Below are 22,973 nucleotides of genomic sequence, written 5' to 3' on the forward strand. Positions count from 1 at the left end.
TATGTTGAACAGAAGTGGTGAGAGAGGGCATCCCTGTCTTGTTCCAGATTTTAGAGGGAATGCCTTCAATTTTTCTCCATTCAGAATGATGCTAGCCTGGGGCTTAGCGTAGATTGCTTTTACAATGTTGAGGTATGTTCCTGTTATCCGTATTTTTTCGAGAGTTTTGAACAAAAAGGGATGCTGTACTTTGTCGAATGCTTTTTCCGCATCTATCGAGATGATCATATGGTTCTTATTTTTAAGTCTATTGATGTGGTGAATAACATTTATTGATTTCCATATATTGAACCAGCCTTGCATCCCAGGGATGAATCCTACTTGATCATGGTGTACAATTTTTTTTTATATGATTTTGTATCCGATTCGCCAGAATTTTATTGAGGATTTTTGCGTCTAGGTTCATTAGAGATATAGGTCTGTAGTTTTCTTTCTTTGAAGTATCTTTGTCTGGTTTAGGAATCAGTGTGATGTTGGCCTCGTAGAATGAATTTGGAAGTTCTCCCTCTTTTTCTATTTCCTGAAATAGCTTGAAAAGTATTGGTATTAGTTCCTCTTTAAAGGTTTTGTAAAATTCTGCTGTATACCCATCCGGTCCTGGGCTTTTCTTAGTTGGTAATCTTTTGATGGTTTCTTCTATTTCCTCAATTGATATTGGCCTGTTTAGGTTGTCTATATCCTCCTGTCTCAATCTGGGCAGATCATATGACTTAAGAAATTTATCAATGCCTTCACTATCTTCTATTTTATTGGAGTATAAGGATTCAAAATAATTTCTGATTATCTTCTGTATTTCTGAAGTGTCTGTTGTGATATTGCCTTTTTCATCCTGTATGCTAGTAATTTGAGTTCTCTCTCTTCTTCTCTTCGTTAGCATGGCTAAGGGTCTGTCGATCTTATTTATTTTTTCAAAGAACCAACTTTTAGTTTTATCAATTTTTTCAATTGTTTCTTTTGTTTTGATTTCATTAATTTCAGCTCTGATTTTAATTATTTCTTGCCTTCTACTTCTTTTGCTGTTATTTTGCTCTTCTTTTTCTAGGATTTTGAGATGAAGTATGAGATCATTTATTTGTTGGTTTTTTCTTTTTTTAAGGAATGAACTCCATGCAATGAATTTTCCTCTTAGAACTGCTTTCAATGGGTCCCATAGATTCCGATATGTTGTGTCTGTGTTTTCATTTATCTCTAAGAATTTTTTAATTTCCTCCTTATGTCTTCTATAACCCATTGATCATTCAGTAACCTATTGTTCATTCTCCAAGTGATGCATGATTTTTCCTTCCTTCTTTTATCGTTGATTTTCAGTTTCATTCCATTATGGTCAGATAAGATGCATGGTATTATCTCTACTCCTTTGTATTGTCTAAGAGTTGCCCTGTGACATAATATATGATCTATTTTTGAGAAGGATCCATGTGCTGCTGAGAAAAAAGTGTAACTGCTTGATGTTGGGTGGTATATTCTATATATGTCAATTAAGTCTAGGTTGTTAATTGTGTTATTGAGTTCTATAGTTTCCTTATTCAACTTTTGTTTGGAAGATCTGTCCAGTGGTGAGAGAGGTGTGTTGAAGTCTCCCATGATTATTGTATGGTGGTCTGTTAGACTCTTGAACTTGAGAAGAGTTTGCTTGATGAACATAGCTGCACCATTGTTTGGGGCATATATATTTATGATTGTTATGTCTTGTTGGTGTATGGTTCCCTTCAGCAGTATGTAGTGTCCCTCTTTATCCCTTTTGATTAACTTTGGCTTGAAATCTATTTTATTTGATATGAGTATGGACACTCCTGCTTGTTTCCGAAGTCCATATGAGTGATATGATTTTTCCCAACCTTTCACCTTCAGTCTGTGTATGTCTTTTCCTATCAAATGCGTCTCCTGTAGGCAGCATATTGTTGGGTCATGTTTTGTGATCCATTCTACTAGCCTGTGTCTCTTAATTGGTGAGTTTAAGCCATTAACATTTAGGGTTATTATTGAGATATGGGTTATCCTTCCAGCCATATTTGTTTATTTATGTTACTGAATATGGTTTGTTTTCCTCTTTGATTATTTTCCCCCCTTTACTGTCCTACCTCCCACTGTTGGTTTTCATTGTTATTTTCCATTTCCTCTTTTTTTTTTTTTTTAAGAGAGAGGAAAGGGGGGGAGAGAGAGAGAGAGAGAGAATTTATTTATTTATTTATTTTAGTTCTTGGCGGACACAACATCTTTGTTGGTATGTGGTGCTGAGGATCGAACCCGGGCCGCACGCATGCCAGGCGAGCGCGCTACCGCTTGAGCCACATCCCCAGCCCATTTCCATTTCCTCTTCCTGTAATATTTTGCTGAGGATTTTTTTGAGAGATGGTTTTCTAGCTGCAAATTCTTTTAACTTTTGTTTATCGTGGAAGGTTTTAATTTCATCTTCCATCTTGAAGCTCAGTTTTGCTGGATACACAATTCTTGGTTGGAACCCATTTTCTTTCAGTGTTTGAAATATGTTATTCCAGGATCTTCTAGCTTTCAAAGTCTGTGTTGAGAGATCAGCTGTTATCCTGATTGGTTTACCCCTAACTGTAATCTGCTTCCTTGTAGCTTTTAAAATTCTCTCCTTATTCTGTATGTTGGGCATCTTCATTATAATGTGTCTAGGTGTGGATCTCTTATGATTATGCACATTCGGCGTCCTGTAGGCTTCTAGGATTTGGGATTCTGTCTCGTTCTTCAAGTCTGGGAAGTTTTCTCGTATTATTTCATTGAATAGATTGTTTATTCCTTTGGTATGGACCTCCATGCCTTCCTGTATCCCAATGACTCTTAAGTTTGGTCTCTTTATGTTATCCCATATCTCTTGGATGTTCTGCTCATGGTTTCTTAACTGTCTTGGTGAGCTGTCTATGTTCTTTTCAAGTTGAAATACTTTGTCTTCATTGTCTGATGTTCTATCTTCTAAGTGTTCTACTCTGCTGGTAGTATTCTCAATTGAGTTTTTAAGTTGGTTTATTGCTTCCTGCCTTTCTAGGATTTCCGTTTGTTTGTTTTTTATAACCTCTATCTCCCTGTATAGTTGATCTTTTGCTTCCTGGATTTGTTTATGTATTTCATTGTTGAAGAGATCTTTCATTGTCTGATTTTGCTGTCTAATGTCTTCCTTGAGACTCCAGATCATCTGAAGCATGTATCTCCTGAATTCTTTATCTGACATTCCATCTGCTGCAGATATTACCTCTTCTAACGTTGAGTTGACCTGCATTGCTTGTGGTCCTTTCTTTCCTTGTCTCTTCATACTGTTCGCATTTCTTTCTGCTTACTGAGACTGTTGTGTTGTTGAATTTTCCCCCTATATATTTGTATTACTCTTCTATAGTTGCAAAGTCTCCCGCGCAGGCGCGGGCAGGGGCTCTGCTCCTCCTCCAATTGGGGCACTGTGCCTACCACATCGGCTGGTTGGTAGCAGGTGCGCCTACCTTGCAGGCGCGTGGGTCGGCTCTGCTACCCCCAGGTTGCTGGGCCTGACCTGCTGGTGGGTTGCAGGTCCAGCTACCTTGCAGGCGCGGGGGGAGGGCGCACACCTATTTGTATTTAGACAGTTACGCGAAATGGAGGACGTAATGCTTGGGATGAAAGTTGGGGGGAAGGGGAAGGTAGGTGCTCTTGAAAAGAAAGAAGGAGAGGGAGATAGATAGCATAGAGGAGAATGGAAAGAGCAGTAAAACTTGGAAGGGGGGAGAGAGAGGGAAAAGGGAGAGAAAAAATTAAAATGAAATAGGAAATAAAATTAGGTCTTAGAGATCCATTTTCTTCTCTTCCCGTAGGCAAAGCTGTGCCCTCCGGGCTGTTTTGCCCTCAGTGTGTCAACAGCAATCCTTGTAAGGCGGGTCCTGGGAGTCTCTCAATCCTGTTGGTCCAGAGCCGTTTCACTTCTACGGCCCCTCCTCCCCTTCCTTACACTTTCAGCCCCACCGAGTGCTCTATTTCCCTAACTACTGAGCACTCTCGCTGTCATTCATCTAAGCCCCAGTGCTGTGGAGCTGTAGTCTGGGAGTCAATTGTTTACTTTTTCCGGACCCCTTTGGTGGGCACACCTTCGGAATCTGGCAGCTAAGACCATCGGTATCGCTGCTGGTGGTAATAGGAGTTGGGGGTCGAGGATCCCCTCTACTTCCCTCAGCCCCTACAGTCACAACCACACTGCTGGCAGTAGGAGGAGTTGGGGGTCTGGAGTGTCCTCTGTTTCCCTCTGCCCCTACCGTCACACCCTCTCAGTTCGTGGTTGGGGGATTTGGAGGTGGGGAGTCTTCTCTGCTTCCCTCTGCCCCTACAGTCACACCCTCGTCACTGGCAGTAGGGGGAGTTGGGGATCGAGAGTCCTTTGGCCCTTACGGTCACGCCCACAGAGAGATTTTGAAGTTTCCAGGTTGTTTGTATCTGGTGTGGGTGGGAGTCACACACCTGCTAAAGTAGATTCCGCTGGGAAGGAATCTCTTTGGCCGAACTTTGGTGACTTCCCCTCTCTGCTATGGTGGGCCCCTGGCTCCTTGTCCGAGTGTCCGAAGGGAGGGGTGGAACTGGCTTGTCTCTGGTCTGACACAATCTCTGGTTTTAGTTCCCAGTTAGCTATTTCGTAAAGGGTTGGTTAGATTCCCTTCACGCTGTCTGGGGGGGGGAGCCGTTCGCCGGGTGGGTGGGGCTGTTAGTAGAGCCGGGAGGGCACGGGCTATCTGCTGGGCCAGGCGGGGACACTTCTCGCTGCGCCGGGCCGCCGGGGGCTGCCTGTAGAGCCGGCAGCTGCGGCCCGCGTGGCTAAGATCCGGGCGGGTGGAGTGGCCGTTCGCTGAGCGAGAGCGGGACCTCCCGGGACGGCGAGATGGCGAGTGCCATCTGCGGATTCAGGCGGGCCGCGCCGCTCGGGGCCGCCGGCCACTTTCTGAAGCGGCTGGTGGCCACGGAATTGTACCTCTGCAACCGCCGGGGGGCCGCCTGTAGAGCCGGGCAGCTGCGGCCGCGTGGCTACGAGCCTGGCAGGCGTGGTGGCCGTTCGCAGAGCTAGAGCAGGGCCTCCCCGGGACGGTGGGATGGCGGGTGCCGTCTGCGGGTTCGGGCGGGCTGCGCCGCTCTTGGCCGCTGGCCGCTTGCAGAAGCGGCTGGTGGCTGCGGGACTGGACCTCAGCGCCCGCGTGGCTGGCCAAGATCCACTTGTCTGGGACAAACTGACACTTCTAATAAACCTACCAATTCCCGGCAGGTCCCCTCTTCACGGAATTTTGCTAGAAGTTCCTCAGTAGGTAGACTGCCGCTGTTCCAATGGGTCTTTCTGATCCCGTTAATGTGGAGACATTGGAATCGCTGCTTCCTCGCCGGCGGCCATGTCGGATCCCCCTCATGCTGATATTTCTAATTCAAATTCATGAATAGAGGTTTTTACTTTCCTTCTATTTTATATTTGTATCTTCTTTCTTCTACATCAATATTCTGGTTCTTAAGGACAAAAAGAATGCCAGAATTAGAATATAATAATGAAGTTAGAATCTTTCAAACTTTCTCATTTCATCATTTTATCTCCCCCCCCCTTAAAAAGTCTATTAATTTAACCAGAATATATCTTAATTTGATTGTTTCAGTAGTTTCAGGAAACTGAGATGCAGTTCAGTGTGTAATTCATATCTTAGAAAACTGTTTTTAAATTATACAGTTTTTAGTATTTTGTTCTATGTAATTTTTCTCTTCCCAGGCACTCGTATGAATGTTGGATTTTCTTCCTCTATATTCAGTATTATGACCACTCTTTGAATCTTTTTTTCTCTCTTCCATTATTTCTTTTTGATTTTTAAAAGTGTTCATATTTCTGCATTTTCTCTTTTTTGCAGTTTCTCTACAATAATCTTATTTTATTAAATCGTTTTAAAATTTCTAATTATTTCCTGAGTTTTCTTACCTAAGTTTTGAGACTAATTTTGATTTTTATTACTCTTTTAATCATATATTATTTAAAATGCCAGCTTATTTTTAAATGGTAGATTATAGTATTCCTTCATATTATATTCATATCTTTCCAGCATATGAGCACTGTCTGAGAAGTATTATTTTGTAATTCTTTTATATATAATAAATTTGTTATAATTCTTTTATTGTTACACGTTTTTATGTGAAGCTTATTTTCCTAAACTTGTAGAAGGTATAGTAGGGACAACTTTTCTAATTATACAAAGCTTACGATTTTTTTTTTTTTTAATAATGCAACGTTAAAGTCTTTTTCTGAGATCTCCTGCCCCTCCCCCACCCTTTGCTGTTTTCTGTTCTCTTGTCTTGCTCAGAATGGATTCTATTCTGATTTCTTCTCATTGTGGGATTTTGCTAGTTTGTTTTAAGAGGTATTAGTGTCTGGATTATTCCATTCCTTCAAATTTTACAAAGGCTCTCTTATCTTCACCTCGTATTAAAAAATATAGCCCCTGGTAGTTTTAGCTGTTTTTATCAAATTACCCTGCTGTGTTACCCAATGAGTCTCTGTTGGCCATTTTGGGTTATTCTTTTTTCTGGTTCATCAGATGAACAGTTGCTTTCCTCTGCTTTCTTACACATAGATGCTGATACGGTACAAGTCTTTTTGCTGTTGATCTTTAATCCCTATATTTTGTTGGAGATGGGTTTTTGGTTTTGCTCAAGTTGTTTTATTATCAGGGGAATTTGACAAGATTCATAATTACCCCGCCACTATCTTCTTTTTTTATTGTGTTACCCTGAATTTTTGACTTTTTGTCACTTAGTGTTATAGAATGTGGATCACTTTCTCATGTTTCATTTATTAATCAAAATCATTATTTAATCATAGTATGATATATTATAGATGTGTTATGATTTATTATACCATTTACTCATAATAACATTTTATAGGTGAATGATTCAATAAGCCATGCTAATATAATTAATGCTGTGATGAACTTTTTTTAAAAATTGTTACATTTTTCAGAAGATTTGACAGTTATTGTAAAGACACTGATTTTTATGTCTTAGCATGCTTCATGATGATCCAAGCAGAAGGATTCCTGCTGAAATGGCATTGTGCAGTCCATTCTTCAGCATTCCTTTTGGTAAGCTGTATATGTCTTTATTTTTTTCCATCAATTTATTTGCGGGGGGGAGGATTTACATTTAACCATATTTTAATGAACTTTAACAGCCCCTCATATTGAAGATTTGGTGATGCTTCCTACTCCAGTCCTAAGATTGCTCAATGTGCTTGATGATGATTATCTTGAGAATGAAGAAGAATATGAAGGTCAGTGCTTCCTAAGTTATATTTTAATGTGTCTCTCTTAATTAAGTCTGGAGTAGATATATATTCAAAAGATTCTCTTATTTTTCCTAACTTACAGGAAAGTTTAATGAGAATATTGAACTATATGATCTTTAAAATACACCTTTTGAATAAGGTCCTTTTGGCTCTTTTAGATCTTTACTAAGTTAATTAAGAAGGTTAGTTTCTCCAGCAACTCTCTCTCTGGTCTGTCTTTTCTGGCCCTTCTCCATGCTTCATTTCTTCTTTTTAGTTTTCTGTTTCGCTTTTAGCAATTCATTCACTCAAGACCTATTTACTATGTGTCATTGTGGGATTACTGTTTTTAATATAGTAAGGGAGTAGTTGTGATAATCTGAGAGTAGGGTAATGTGTGGGAGGAGAGAAGTGTTTAACCCAGTCTGAGTGATTGGTGAGGGTTTGTCTGTAGATGTCAAATCTGAGCTCAGTTAGAGTTGCTTGGCTAAAAGTTGGGGGGGTTGAAGAAGAAGTAACATAAAGAGATAAACAGAAAGTGTGGTGCATTCAGAGAACAGCAAGTTGGCATGACTGTATCTTGAGATATTTGAGGGAAAAGCAATTAGTTAAAACTGAAATGGTAGCTGAAGTATAGATATCTAACAGACTTGATTGAGAATTTGGATTTTATCCAACAGATAGTAATAACACTGGAACATAACCTACATGAAAGAACACATTGTAGGCCCTCAATATTTATCTTAGAAAGGAAAGAAATGCTAATTAAAACCAACTGTAGTGTCTTTGTTACCCAGGACACTATCAGTGATTAAAAACATTTGATTGATACTCTTGTTGGTAAGGGTGTAAGAAAATAAGACATTCTCATATATTGCTGGAGAAAGTTTATACTGGTAAATCTTTATGAAAGGCAGGTTGATAATTCTAGCAATTACTAATTTATGTCAGTTTTTACCAGCAATTCCATTTCTAGAATATCAACTGAGAAAGACTCAGATGAAGTGAGATATGTATAAATTTATCTGTTGCAGTATTGTTTATAGTGTCAAAAAGTTTAGAAACAGTTTAATTATTCATGAATAGGAAACATACCAGGTAATTGATTGAACATTCATAGAGTAAAGTACTACTCAATCAAAAAACAAATGAGAAGATTTTATGTAATGATATAGAAAACTCTGATAGATAATATTGTTTAATAAAGGAAATACAAGATTTAAATTCTTACTTTAAGCATATAAAATCAAATTTACTTATATAAGCTGATGATATTTATGGCAGGATACAGAAGAAACTGATAATGTTTGTTGCCTTCAAGAGGGCCATGAAATATTAATTGGGAATGTGGGAGGAAAATTAAATACTTATTTTTTAAAATTTTGATTTATTATTGAGTGTTTCAACTATTCAAAACTTTAAAGTTAAAATATGGAAGGAAAAGTATTAAACTATGTACTTAAGCTTTATTTTTGAAGATAGGGAAAGTGATTTTATTACTTAGATTTGTATTCCTGAATTCTTTGATTTTAAATTCTCAAATGATGAATGATTATTAATACATGAAAGTGGTTGCTGTTTTGTGTTTTAATACCAGATGTTGTAGAAGATGTAAAAGAGGAATGTCAAAAATATGGACCAGTAGTGTCTCTGCTTGTTCCAAAGGAAAATCCTGGCAGAGGGCAAGTAAGTGAATGTATTCATAATTTCAGAATTATTCAGAGCTTATTGAAATTTTTCATTAAGTGTGTTGTATAGAAAAACGTACACAAAAATTAGTAGTTTTGCTTTATGAATAATTATTACTTTCTTGTCTTTTACTTTTTAAAAAAGTTCTATAGTGTGCTTGCTTTTATTTATCATTTAATTTTTGTTAGGCTATTTTGTGGTTCTGTGAACTGATAGTATACTTACACAAACCTAGATAATAATAGCCTTTGAAATACCTAGGCTATGTGGTATTGTCTGTTGCTGCTGTCCTTTAAACCTGTACAGCATGTTACTATACTGAATACTATAGGCAGTTGTAACACAACAGTAAGCAGTGTTGTATCTCAGCATAGAAAAGGTACAGTAAAAAACTGAGCAATATGAATATTTCAGCTCTATTATAATCTCTTGGGACCTGAAAACATATTTATGTGGAGTGTGACTAGCATATTCATTAAAGTTGTTAAAGCACTGATCTAAAACAATTAGGGACATGAAGCTTCTTTGTTTTTTTCTCTCCTCTTTCAGGTGTTTGTTGAGTATGCAAATGCTGGTGATTCCAAAGCTGCTCAGAAATTACTAACTGGAAGGATGTTTGATGGGAAATTCGTTGTGGCTACATTCTACCCGCTGAGTGCCTACAAGAGGGGATATCTTTATCAAACCTTGCTTTAATCAGTAACCTAAGGACTATTTCCTGTTTCTCCTCTTCCATTTCTTGGATTATTGTATTCCACATCTGAATGCAGGAGTACTCCTTTACCATTTTAAGGGAATACTTCATATATTTATTTATCCTACTAATGTGCAGTCATTGCCCAAGCAATGTTGCATAAAAACATTTGGCACCAAGTAGGACAAGACCTCTCAGCTATACATTGAGGGGTTTTAGAGCATCCACGTGGGCAACCTTTTCTCGTGCAGTAGGGCAGGTGCTGCTCTTAAGTATGTAACCTAAACAGATATTAGTTATTTCATGTGACTATGAAGCAAAGGTGAATAATATGTTTTAGTGAGTATTATTAAATTTGTTAGGGTTGGTGACATCAATTACAGATTATTCCTTTATGTTATCAGGTGGTTCTTATTGTTGATATCCATATCTGGCACTGGATGCTATCGATAATGTTAAGTAATTGTCAAGCCGCAGTTACCTACTGTGTTCTTAACATTGAGTTGTGAATTTTTTTAAAGGAGTACTGTAGTACTTAATATTCCTTTAAAGAAACTGCAGTGAGCCTATCTACATTTTTTTAATATTATTAAGGCTTTTAAAATAGAAAGCTGATGCTTGATCTTGCACAATTTTTATGTCTAGTATGTTTGCTTGAGTGAATGTGCAGGTGTGAAAGACTAGAGAAAACTTGAGTCAGTGTACTTTATAGTGTGAGTCTTGTGAGCTAATACAGTCTATACCCATCTCTTCCCTCTGTTTCACACCTGTAAGATTTAAGATGTATGTGTTTTAAAATTGGTCTGTCTGATAGAATGTAAATGACAAAACAGTCATTCCTGAGAGGCTGAGAACAAACTGGAGTCTCTAGACCAGAGTTGTATTGAAACTATTAATTCTATTGGAACAAAGTAAGTTTAGGTACATGTTAATTATCTCATCCTTCAATCTTCTTTAAACATTTGATTGGCTCATCTTTTTATACTAAATCTCCTGTGATAACTGTTAGATTTCTCAAAATGTGATTCTACCAAGTAGGATGGAAAATTGAAGTGGATCACCAAAAAAAGGGGCGGGGGGGGGGGGACAAAAAGGCAAAGAGGGCAGATAATCAAGGATCCTTTTTTTTACTTCCTTTTATCTCTCACTTACTTTCCCAGCACCCCCTTGTCTTCCCTTTCCTCTATGCTCTACCTCTGTGCTTAATTGAAGACAAGCTAGAGGAACATCATCGCAAATGGTCTGGTTTTTGACTTTAGGAAGTAAAGAAAGGTGAAGATTTAAGACAAGTGGAATTAGAAGAAAGAAAAATTCAAATCTTAGAAGGATTTATAGCAATCAAATATTTTCATGAGTAAAAGTTGCCAGTATGCATGAGTTTATGGATACAGGTTGATTACATGGTTTTAAGAATTATAATTATGAATTCTCATTTTATGATTGTCCTTAAAGGTATAAAAATTAGGAAACCTTTGTAAAGCACTGATTGTACAAAAAAAAAAGGACAAGTTATGTACAGATTATGGATTTTTTTCTATTTTCTTACCTAAATGAAATTTTTATTTATTAATTTTTTTCCCTCAGGAAAAAGTCTTTTATATCTTTCCCTGTTGGAAGCCTCCTCATGTAGGCTTTTCTTGTTGTGCCATGCAAATTATTGAGAGCCCAATTAGAATCTGCATTATAGGGCATGAATTATTTTGCCTCTTCACACAATCACTATTTGACATTTTAGTTGTTACCAAATTATTCAGGGCTCTCTCAATATTTATTATGAAGCCAAATTTGGTATAAGGAGGCTGACTTATGAATTACCAAAGGGTCTTATACTATCATCCCTGATACGTGCCCTTAGGAAGAATAACTATCCTTTTTTATTTTGGCTCTTTTGAGGATTGATTGGTTGGTTGGTTGGTTTGTTTTCAAGTCAGAATTAAAGGGTAGAACCAATATTGTGATGACCTAAGCTTTCCAAAAGCATAATTCTTTATATGGCTAGCTGCTTCTTAGAAACAGTAGGTCCTTATGCATATTCCATTAAAGACATTCTACAGATGAATTCTTTCTATGGGCAAGTATTCTAGGCTAGCACATGTACCTCTTTCCCCTACCCCTAAAAAAAAAAAATAGAGAAAGAAAAATCCTTGCAAATAAACTGCAGATAGGCTTTTAAGCTTAGTCATGCAGTATGCTGCTAACATTGATGCTGTATTTCACAGCATTCTTTGATCATCTTATTGCAGATGTATTCATACATATATTAGTGTTTAACACTGTAGAATTTTATTTCAGAAGATGCTAACTAGATTTTTAAGGGAGCTGAAGAAATAATTGATGAGTCTAAGTAACCATGCATTGAATTAAATATTTTATATGAAAGCCACGAAATTTTAAAAAAAGATACCTACCATAACTTAAATTATCATTTATAGCTCTTAGCCCATTCTACCAAAGATGATCTTTGCAGATTCTCCCTCCCTCTGATGTTATCAGAAGTTTAATCTAAATATCTTCTTAAACTGGAAACAAAATATTATGAAAGATGCAATTTTCTTGATTCTTTAAGGATGAAATACACAGGAATTCTTCAAAGTTATTGAAAACCTAGAAATTTTCTTTCTGAGAAGCAGGGTAAAGAGGTGAGGTTTCATGTCACTTAACCCCTACCCTTGGGGACAAATTTTATCTCAGGTAGTTTTTCTTTCCCTAAAATAATACCTATGCTTCTTTCCCACTCACCTTCCCAATTTCTTCTTTATTGTAACATGGTATAGCCATGGTACATTTCACCCTAGAAAAGGCATATGAATTGTTTATAGGAAATTTTGGGTTCTTTAGAAGCATATTTGGAAGAAGTGACTAACTAGCCACTATTCAAACTATAATGCTGTATTTAGAGAAGAACAAGAAGAGTAAGACACCTCAGTGAGATAGCACTAGCTAAAAGTATTGGCTGCATTTTAAAGGAATTGAAAAAATTTGTCCTTTTGCAATAAGAGATCTGCATTTATCACTACTGAATGTCTTCCTTGTTGTATGGCCATCAACATAGCAGCTCTCTTTAGAGAAATTCCTTTTCTGCTGTACCTTGAGCCAAAACTATGGCTGCTTTTAGAACAAAAACCTTAAGTATACTTTTATTCATCCTTCTTTTTGTTTTAATTGAGAGAAGTGTGGCCTTCTTTTTGGTACTCCAGCTGCTAAAGAGTGTTGAGATATGCTAACCTGCCAGCAGCAATGCTGCCACGTGGAGGAAGTTGAAGAAAAACTACAGACCTGATACTTGATTCTGTCTTGTACACTGGACTATCCATCCCCCGGTAAGGGCATCAAGTTACTCATATTATGTTTCATGGCTCTTTTTGAGTTAATTCATCAAATACAGGTGACCAACATCATTTTCTTAGGCTTGTTTTCTGGCTTTTTAAATTAGGCTTATCTTAACATAATTTTACTATCAGTTATGCTTGGCAGCATGGCATTTTTAAAAATAATTAATGAAAATCTCTGCAGTAACTAATAATAATTAAAATAATACAGTTACTGGGTGAGGGAGCCAGGGAGACTCTCAGTAACCACGTTTTACCTAGACTCTTATGCAAGGGTACATGCTGGGTGGTTTTATTCAGATTAGGGTACAGATGGAATCACATCATGGCTTTTAGTCTGGAGGATGTGTAGATAGTTAAGGATTTGAGCAAGTGCCTTTTGTTTCCTGGGAAATATTAACACTCATCTGGGTGAAAGCTTCCCAGATGATGATTAATTGCACCTCCAACTTTTTCTGGAAAGAACTTTTAGATTGAGTAATATAATGTTAAAAAGTCCAAAATTTCCTTGGTATCTTTTTTTTTCTGTTATATGTAAAACTATCATATTTAATTTTATTCCAGTATTATGTCTGATGGAAAAGCCAGGTATCTGGCAGAAAATTCTTCCCTGGATCTAGCTTCATTTTTTAATGGCAGGTTCCTTCCTCAAATTTTACTACTCTAGCTCTCTATTTCAAGTGTGATCACAATCAGACCAGTCTTTAGTCACAGTTAGCTCAAAAGAATTCCCATTTCTTAAGGTGCTCACTGAATCACCTTTATTTTGAGATGGTAGTCTGTCAAGTTAGAATTCATTAGTAGCCTTCTCAATGAATATACAAATGTTGAGTATTCATTATAGGGGAGCTCATCTGAGGCCTATAGTTATATTTAAATTTTATATTAATCATAGAGAAACATGGACATTTTGATTTTTAGAATACCCAGAGTTTTAAAGATTCAAGTTAGCTTCTTTTCTACCTGATACCACAGAATATATCATGTTATCATAGCCACTTTCTCCAAATGTTAATATTTTTGAATTATGTGATGACCAGTAAGTAGATTCACAACATATTCAGTTGACAAATATTATGGATATTTAAGAAGGTAAACAATTTTAAATATTTTTGCTGTGATTTTTATAGGAGAAATTGGCTGTAAAAGAAATATCTGTGAGCCGAGAGCATTTAGGAAATTTTATATTTTATAGGTGGTCATTAAGGTGATCTTCAGGATATAAGATATATAGTTTACGCAAACTTTGTTCTCCTAATATGAGGTTCTTATTATTTTCTTATAGCTAGCACTTTCATTATTCTTTGTACTGCTTATGAAGATTTTTGTTTTAAATTTGCTTTATTTGCGCTTTTCAGATAGTTGTCATAATCATGGCAATTGTGCTTGTGGCACCATAAACGCTGGAATTCATGGGAAACTTACCAAATGATTGCCCCTATTTTATTTCCCATTAAATTGGGTAACTGCCACAGTAACCTGAAGAAAACTTGATGACTTTTTGAAGACCATGTATATTTTATGAACTGAGTTCATAATATTTTAATTTAAAGGCAAAGAGAAACATTCTAATTTGCCTTACATGACTATTAATCTTTGTGATGCAGAAGAGAACTTATTTTGTTATACTACTTTGTATAATGAAAATAAGTCACATTCTGGGAAAAAAAAAAAAAAAAAACCAGAATTGTTCTAGTTCTTTTTGTTTCTTTTTAGGAAGCCCTCACATAAAAATCAGAGCTACTTCCTGTAGTAAGCTATTAGAATTATTTGTAGTCACCCTTTTTATCCCAGATTGCCTTCCTCTTTTAATTTATTTCCCCTTTAATTACATTCATGATATCAGGACAGTGAGTATATAAAAACAAATGTAGTGAGGTATTCTCAAATCATGCATATATGAATTCAGAATTTCTTCAGTTATTCAAATTATCTATAGTTATTTTGTTGGCATATATTTTCAGAAGATTGCCAAATTTAAGGGTTAAAAAAATAGATGAGGGGAAGAAAATGACTCCCTGACTGGTGTTTATAATCTTATATATACTAATCATTTATTTTTTAAAATCTAGACTGGGTACCTGTATTGCCTTTCCTATACATTCCTTGTTGCTACTTTCCCAGAAAATTATTTTAAGAGTTTATAAAATCAGATTAAATATCCATTTTCAGTTTATCCTGATTTTTAATAGTAAATATTGGAATTCCAGCTTTTTTGTATTTGGTGTTCACTAACCTTTCATGCACATCAAGGATCAGAAACTGGGGATCAGCCATCTCTGTTTCCCTTTGCATATTGGGTTCAGTGAGTGGCATTAGAATGCACTAGCTGCAAAGTTACAGCACCTTATGGAACTTAAATAGTGTTTATTTATTATAATTTTTAAAAGTTAATCTGCACTTCTGGAGATTACTTATTTTACAGAGAGTAAAGCTGTCACATTTTGTCCAGAAGGATTTACTCTTTTCATTCTTAATTTTTTTTCTGAAAAATTTCAAATAACTTAACATTCCTTAACAGTGTGGAATCTGGGGTACAAGGGATTCCCCTACCCACCCCCCAAAGGCTCCATCTTTGCTATATTTTAACCACTCTTAGAAATCCCTTTGTAATCAATAAATTTTAAGTCTATGGCCTCCTGTGTCAGCACTGGAGTGGTTGGTTGTGAATAGTAAAATCTATTTCCCCTTATGCAATTGCTATGTTTTTGATGAGTAGGTGTCATTACAAAATATGTGAAAGATCACTTAAACTAAAGCCAGTTATGAGGAGTGTCCTCTTCTGGAGGTTCACCTTCACCTCAGAACTGCAAGAATATCCCCTTGCACAGTGAATAGCTGTCTATAACATTTCTACCAGTTGTTTCAGTAGCAAATTGGTCTTGGCATTTCTTGGCACTATGGTCTCTGATCTTTGTGATGTCTTACAGTTTGTGAGTTGTTTTTTTTTTTTTGTTTGTTTTTTTTGTTTTTAACAAGTAAGTGGGACTATAAATGTAGATGTGTGTCAGTACCAAGAAGTTCTTTTCAAAAATCCCTCAATTTCTGATTTCCAAAGTCTTTCAGACTTGCTGCTTCTTGCTGAGTAGCAAAGAATTTTATTTTCCACTTTCCTATGTACCTAAAAAGTATAAACACTGCATTTTGATGGACTGTATTGCGTACTTTTTGCTGAAAACTTTTTCTGTAAACACAATTGCCTTGTTCAGTTTTGTTGTAAACTGACTTACCATAAGATGCACTGTTGATATGCTTTCTGATGTGTGTTTGATAAGAGTGATAAAATAAAGCTTAAAAATAAAATAATTGGTTTTTCATTTCCAGTATTTTGTACTTATGTAATATATAAATATATACCATAATATTATAAATATATACATATAAGGTGTATATATATGTATATATATATACTTCATATTCAGATAAGAGCTTAATGTAGTTGTGATTTAATTTTTACTAAAAAGCTATCATTGAAAAATTTTTTATAATTTAAACTATCTCTGAAGAATGGTTTTTTCATTTTTGGAATGATACTGAAATGTAGGGATTTTTTTTTTTTTTTAATGTCCTTTGTATTGTAGAAATAGCCTGGCCTAATGAAATCACAATTGGGATTTGTGTTCTGATCTTGGCTCTATCAAGTTGGATAGCTTTAATCAAGTGACCTGATTTTGACAATTGTATTTTTATGTTGTGAGAACCAATAGTAATAAACAGCCTTCAGTTATGGAATATCAACTAGGTGAGGGATACTGTTTTTCATAGTTTATATTATGTTTAATGTTCTGTTTTTACATATGGGAACTGAGGCTCAACATTTCATTAAACTTTGAGATAGTATTCATTTACTAGCCTGCTCAAGAGGGGGACTGATATGTTATTTCAGGAAGTTGATGACTGATCTGATGAGAAATTCAAGGGAAAAGTAAAGAGGGACACCTTAAGAGACTGTTTTCAGAACTCAAGTCTATTGATTACAAATGTTTAAATCAGCAATTTTCACACTATAGTGTAATAGCTGGGAAGGCTTGTTAGAATACAGATTGTTTCCTTACTTCTTCCTGATTTGAAGTTTTTCATTTTATTTCCTATCTCTTCTGCCCATTACTTCAAAATAATAACCTAATCCCCTTAAATTGGCATCTAACACACATACTGGCCCCACCTGCTAATCCTGCCTCATCTTGTTTCTCCCCATTTATACTTCATATTTTAGTTGTTCTAAACTATCCCTATTTCTGCAAATTTCATTCATTTTCTGTGTCTGAGCCTCTTATCAAAATGCCATTAATTCCCTGCCCCCTCACTTTTTCTGTGATGAAATCCTGTTTACCTTTTAATTGTCACCGTCTCTAGTTATCTTTCCTGTGTTCCCCCAGTCCCAAATGGGCACCATATTTAGATCTGTATTCCTGTCATTATACCTGAACTAGTAATTGCTCCAGCTATATGTGGAGTTGAAAATGAATTTATAGAATTGGGCAGCCAGTTGGATGTGGGTGGCACCAGTATGTGAAAGAATGATAGTTCAGTAGTTTACTTCAATTAACTATTAAGCAAAAGGAAACAGTTATGAAATGTAAACTATTGATACATGAATAATATTGGTAGTTGAGTATTTTACAAAGGAAGTTGGAAAAATAGGCTTTCTTTGGATTTTAAAAATATGGCAAATTATTCTTGCAGAGAGAATTTTCATGATCTTAAGAAATGAAAATTTTTCATTTCCGTATGTTAACATAGAATTAGCAGAACAACTAAGACCCTGAATTCCTTAACGTGAGTATGTTGAAATTTTAATTTAAGCCAGGTGTGGTGGCACATGCCTATAATCCCAGCAATATGGAAGGCTGGGATAACCACCAAGTTCACGACCCGCCTAGGCAATTTAATGAGACACTGTCTGGAAATAAAAAATAAATGAACTGGGGATTTAGCTTAATAGTAAAGCACCCCTGGGTTCAATCCCTACTACCAAAACCAAAAAAGTACGAGGTGTTCTGTTGTAACTTGTAGTTCTATCCACTATTCTGCAACTTTGAATAAAAATGGTTAAATTACAGCTGAACATGAGAGTTATAACACATAATTACTAAAATATTTCCAAAAGCCTATTTTTTGATGCAGTATACAGTGTCACCTACATATATATCTTATAAATTATCTATAATGTCTATATATGTGTTTCAGCCTGTTTACATAGAAATAAAAATGCTCAGACCAATTGAAAGGAAAGTGGATGATTGAAGGCTGTATATTTAAGTACCAGCTAAATTAAACGTCTCCCAGCTTGTGAAGAGCTGGCACAGGCTCTATGACAAGGACCTCTGAACAAGACTTTTCAATTGATTTGTAAAACATTGAGAAAAACATTCATCAGACCAGTAGCAAAAGATCACTGTTGTAAAATATTTACATTTTCAAGACCACAGAGCTTTAAAAGGACCAGTGGTATACTGAGAAAAATGAAGTTGAGATTTTGCAATAACCTTTTTGATGATGAAGCTCTCAAAAGGGACAATTGAATTTTAGCTGAAAGTGAACTATTAAGATAGCAAACACATTTGTTAGTTATCTCTAACAACATCTGAAGGGCCTCATTTTTTGTACATTTGGCAGAAGAGAGCCTCTCGGGAGGCTAATATGTCAGTATGCTTATTTTTGTTTAAGAAAGGAAAACTACATTTACTGTACATTAAAACATGTTTGAATAAAATTTTCTGAAGAAAAGAATTAAGCATGTAGAGTCTCATCTTTAATGTTAGAATGAAGCACAAAGTTTATCTAGGTAGTAGTTGAGCAAGTTGAAATTAATGAAGTGCTTTAGTGTTTACTCAAGCGCTCCCTAAACTGTATCCTTGAAACATTATCATGCTGTATGATATCAAGAGAAGCTTTGAGGCCAGGCACAGTGGTGCATGCCTGTAATTCCAGTGGCTTGAAAGGCTGAGGCAGGAAGATCACAAGTTCAAAGCCAGCTTCAGCAGTTTATCAAGGCCCTAAGCAACTTAGTGAGACCCTGTCTCAAAAATTAAAAAAAAAAAAAAAATTAAAAAGGCTGGGAATGTGACTGAGTGGTTAAGTGCCCCTGGGTTCAATCCCTGATATTAAAAAAAAAAAAAAAAGTTTTGAGGAGTGGGGTAGGTTGAAAATATTCCATGGATTAAAAAGAAGAAAACAGTCCATGGTTAAATAAGGTTCTGGATATGCATATTTTCCCAAAGAAGTCAGGTGTCTACTGCTGACCTCAAGAAGAGGATGATTGAAGGATGCTGCAAGTTGATGCTCATATGCCAATATATCCTTTACTCATTGTCAACATGTTAGTACAGTTGTTTTCCCTCGTTCTTTCCCTCTTCATGTTAATAAATTTAATTATTTTTTATGAACCATTTAAAAGTTCCAGATCTGAACCTGTCCCCTGATAATTTCAGCACAATTCCTTATCACTCCCTCGGAATTTAACATTGAATCAGAAATATTTAATATATGGTCATTTTAGGGCTGGGGATGTGGCTCAAGCGGTAGCGCACTCGCCTGGCATGCGTGCGGCCCGGGTTCGATCCTCAGCACCACATACCAACAAAGATGTTGTGTCCGCCGAGAACTAAAAAATAAATATTAAAAATTCTCTCTCTCTCTCTCCTCTCTCACTCTCTAAAAAAAAAAAAAAAAAAAAAAGATGTTCTGTCTACCAAAAACTGAAAAATAAATATTAAAAATTCTCTCTTAAAAAAAAATATATGGTCATTTTCCCCAATTATCTCATGTCTTCGTAACTTTTTTTCTTCTTCTACCCAGGAGCCAGTCAAAAGATTCTGTATAAACATACAGACCCAAGATAGGTTCATTTTTAAAACAACTAATTCTATTTTTTCTCCTAAATTCTATGTTCAAGAAAATTTGAGAAAAAAAAAACCAGTATATTTTCTTCCTGTCTTTTTTCTGTCACTTGATATGCACTTTTGGCTAGGGGCATTCATTTCAGGACCTAAACTTAAAAAATTATTTACAGGAATGTGTGACTTTAAGAGAAAAAAGAAGAAACAACTATGGTCCAAAGACCCATTATAATTGACCAATGTCCTAGTGATCATTTAATTTAAAACATTATTACAGAAAATTCCATGACAAATAATGCTTAACACATGTTTGGACAACATCCCAGACAAATTCCTAGGGCCACTGTGATTTAAGGAAGTGTCATAATATTTATGACTCTTGAGGCATTCCTTGTCCTTATTTGTAGCTAAAACATTGAGAAATCACTCCTGATTTCTTTAGCAAAGTCAATAGAGTCATCTAAGTTGTCCTCTGGTGGTTGGTGTTTCCTGAGAGAAAATGGAAAACACTGAGCATGAGTAATTTTACACATCTGGAATAAATATTAGGTATGACTTGCATTTGGAGGTTTTCTCTTTACTAATTGCTATCATTATAGTTTTATTAGGTTAATTATATTCATAGTCTTTAATCGTACCTAAGAATTCTAACTTAGGGAAAATTCTGTTTTTAGCAATAGCACCCAAAGAATCTTTTTTTTTCCCCCTCTTGGCAGTACTGTGAATTGAACCCAGGGCCTCGCCCATGCTGGGCAAGCATTTTACCACTGAACTACATTTTTAGCAACTAAAAGATCATTTCTACATCCAAGGAACTAATAAATCTTTAACTTTCCTCCAGAATAATTTTAGCATCTAGATAGCTTATATATTTTATCTCTTATCCTTAAGCTTATATATATATATATATATATATATATATTTTTTTTTTTTAAAGAGAGTGGGGGGGGGAGAGAGAGAGAATTTTTTTAATATTTATTTTTTAGTTCTCGGCGGACACAACATCTTTGTTTGTATGTGGTGCTGAGGATCGAACCCGGGCCGCACGCATGCCAGGCGAGCGCGCTACCGCTTGAGCCACATCCCCAGCCCTTAAGCTTATATTTTTTATCTGCTTGCTTTATGCCTTATGTAGGTGACCAGAGCCATTCTCATTTAACTTCCACCTATCTGCCAAACACAGGTAAATACCTGTTTCGTCTCAGGCATTCCCTTACTAGATGTTTTCTTTACCTGTTTTATCTTAGCGATTCCCCTCCTACTTTTCATAATAGAAAGGAGCACTGTCCTAAATTAGTAAACCAACAAACAAAAGAATTTATCAGTAGGACACAGTAGTTGAGTTTATGAGATATAATAATAATAAAGCAGCCAGGTCTCACACACAGCTAGGAACCAGGAACTGTGAAGCTGCCAGGACTCTCCTGATGGCTTTCTTAACTCTCCTGGTCTCTGCTACTTCTTTTAGTGTATGTCTTCATCACCCCCTCTCTCTTCCCCACTCCCTTCTTCTTCCTCTGTCCTCTTCCTCCTAATACTGACATTTCTTTTCTCTCTGCTTCCCCAACTACATACCACTGCCCACTGGAGACTGTTAAAATTCCAGCCACATTTAAAAACTGGCTTTCTTTACATCCAATAAATTCTCAGAAGAGAATATTTAGTTGACACAGTATGTTTATCTATCCTAGGCCAATAAACTGTGACAAGATGTTGTTCCATATTGGACAAAGACTAATATAGAATCTTCCTTTTGAGAGGTGGCAATTATTATAGAAGGAAGAATTGTTCATTTGGCTCAGGAGTCATCACAAAACCTATCTTGACTGTGTTCTTTTTTCTGGTAATAAGCCAAGTACTCAAGGAACTATTTAGTTTTCCTCCCTTACTTTCAAAATGTAATCATTCCCATTCTAAATCTCTCTTAAATTTAATCTCTGAAATTCATACCCATATGAAACTATGTCAGCAGCATATTGAACCATAATTGCTTATTAAACAATTACAGTAATTAAACAATTACAGTAATGTCCTTGCCTTTAGGTTTCACTCTGCCAACAAAGTTAAAAATTCTGTTGTGGTCCGATTTCTCCCCTTCTTAAAACTCTTCAATGGCTCCCAAGTTTAGGCAGTGTCCCCTAAACTTTCCTAATAAAATAAAAAAAAAAACTTGGGACACTGATCAAAAATATAGATTCCCAGGCTATTCTTCTAGACATTTCAAATCAGTAAATTTGTGGTAAAGCCTGATCATCTGTGTTTAAACAAGCATCCCAATCACTTCAATATTTACCAAACTCCGCTCCATATGTCTTGCCATCTCCTCTCCAACTCTATCCTGAATGTTGGGCCCATTTTTCCAATATTTGCCAAGAATAGTACCTCCATTTCTGTGCATCATTTCTTGGCCTAAGAATCAGCCTATGAATCTTTGTCCCTGAGCTGAAACAAGTATTCTTTCCTTAATGTCCCTAATAAATCTAAATTTAAAATCTAAGAGCCCACTCTTAGCATTTCTTCACATAATATTTATGTGCTTCTTCCCATTGTATGTGAAATCTTCAAAAACTGTGATTGCAACTTATTTATTTCACAGCTAAAAGGATGTGTCTTATAGGAATGCTACATGATTTCTGCCAAAGAATGAGAGAATTAAAAGAAATAGCATCTCTTCTGTGAACCAAATTTTGAATTTATTGAAGTATGCAGTAGTCAGGTGATGGAATCAAATGGATAGTGTTCACTGAGAGAATGGGTGAACAATGCAGTTCTGGTAGTCTACAAATTTCCCAACAATGCATCACAGAATTAGACAATCTTCACACCCAGTCATGGCTTACGCTTGAAGTGCAGAGCATTTGCTACTAGCTTATCAAAAAGGCTGAGAATACATGCTTTCTGCAGAACCAAAGAAAAGAATGTCTGACAGTTAATTTTAAGTGCTGACCTGACTGGATTAAGAGCTATGCAGATATCTAGGAAAGCATTGTTTTGGGTATGCCTGTGTGTTTCTGGGAGAGATTGGCATTTGAATTAGTGGATTTAGTGGGGGAAGATCTGCCCTTAATGTGGGGGGAAACCATTTAGTCATGTATAGACGTAGGTAGAATAAAAAGGCAGAGGATAGATGAATTTTCTGTCTCTCCTTGAGCTGGGAC

At 36.1% G+C, this 22,973-nt stretch overlaps 1 protein-coding gene across 1 annotated transcript in view; it reads left to right on the forward strand.

Annotated features, from left to right (window-relative positions):
• The window catches only part of UHMK1 (U2AF homology motif kinase 1), a 28,548-nt gene extending 12,269 nt beyond the window's left edge, over positions 1-16,279 (forward strand). The window contains exons 5-8 of the mRNA XM_081307622.1: positions 7,003-7,079; positions 7,169-7,267; positions 8,859-8,947; positions 9,500-16,279. Coding sequence (XP_081163748.1) covers positions 7,003-7,079; positions 7,169-7,267; positions 8,859-8,947; positions 9,500-9,646 — 412 coding nt within the window. The 3' untranslated portion in view covers positions 9,647-16,279. The remainder of the gene's footprint in view (positions 1-7,002; positions 7,080-7,168; positions 7,268-8,858; positions 8,948-9,499) is intronic.
• Positions 16,280-22,973: the final 6,694 nt, after the last annotated feature.

Source organism: Spermophilus citellus, assembly GCF_964194105.1.
Source record: "Spermophilus citellus genome assembly, chromosome: 9".
NCBI lineage: Eukaryota > Metazoa > Chordata > Mammalia > Rodentia > Sciuridae > Spermophilus > Spermophilus citellus.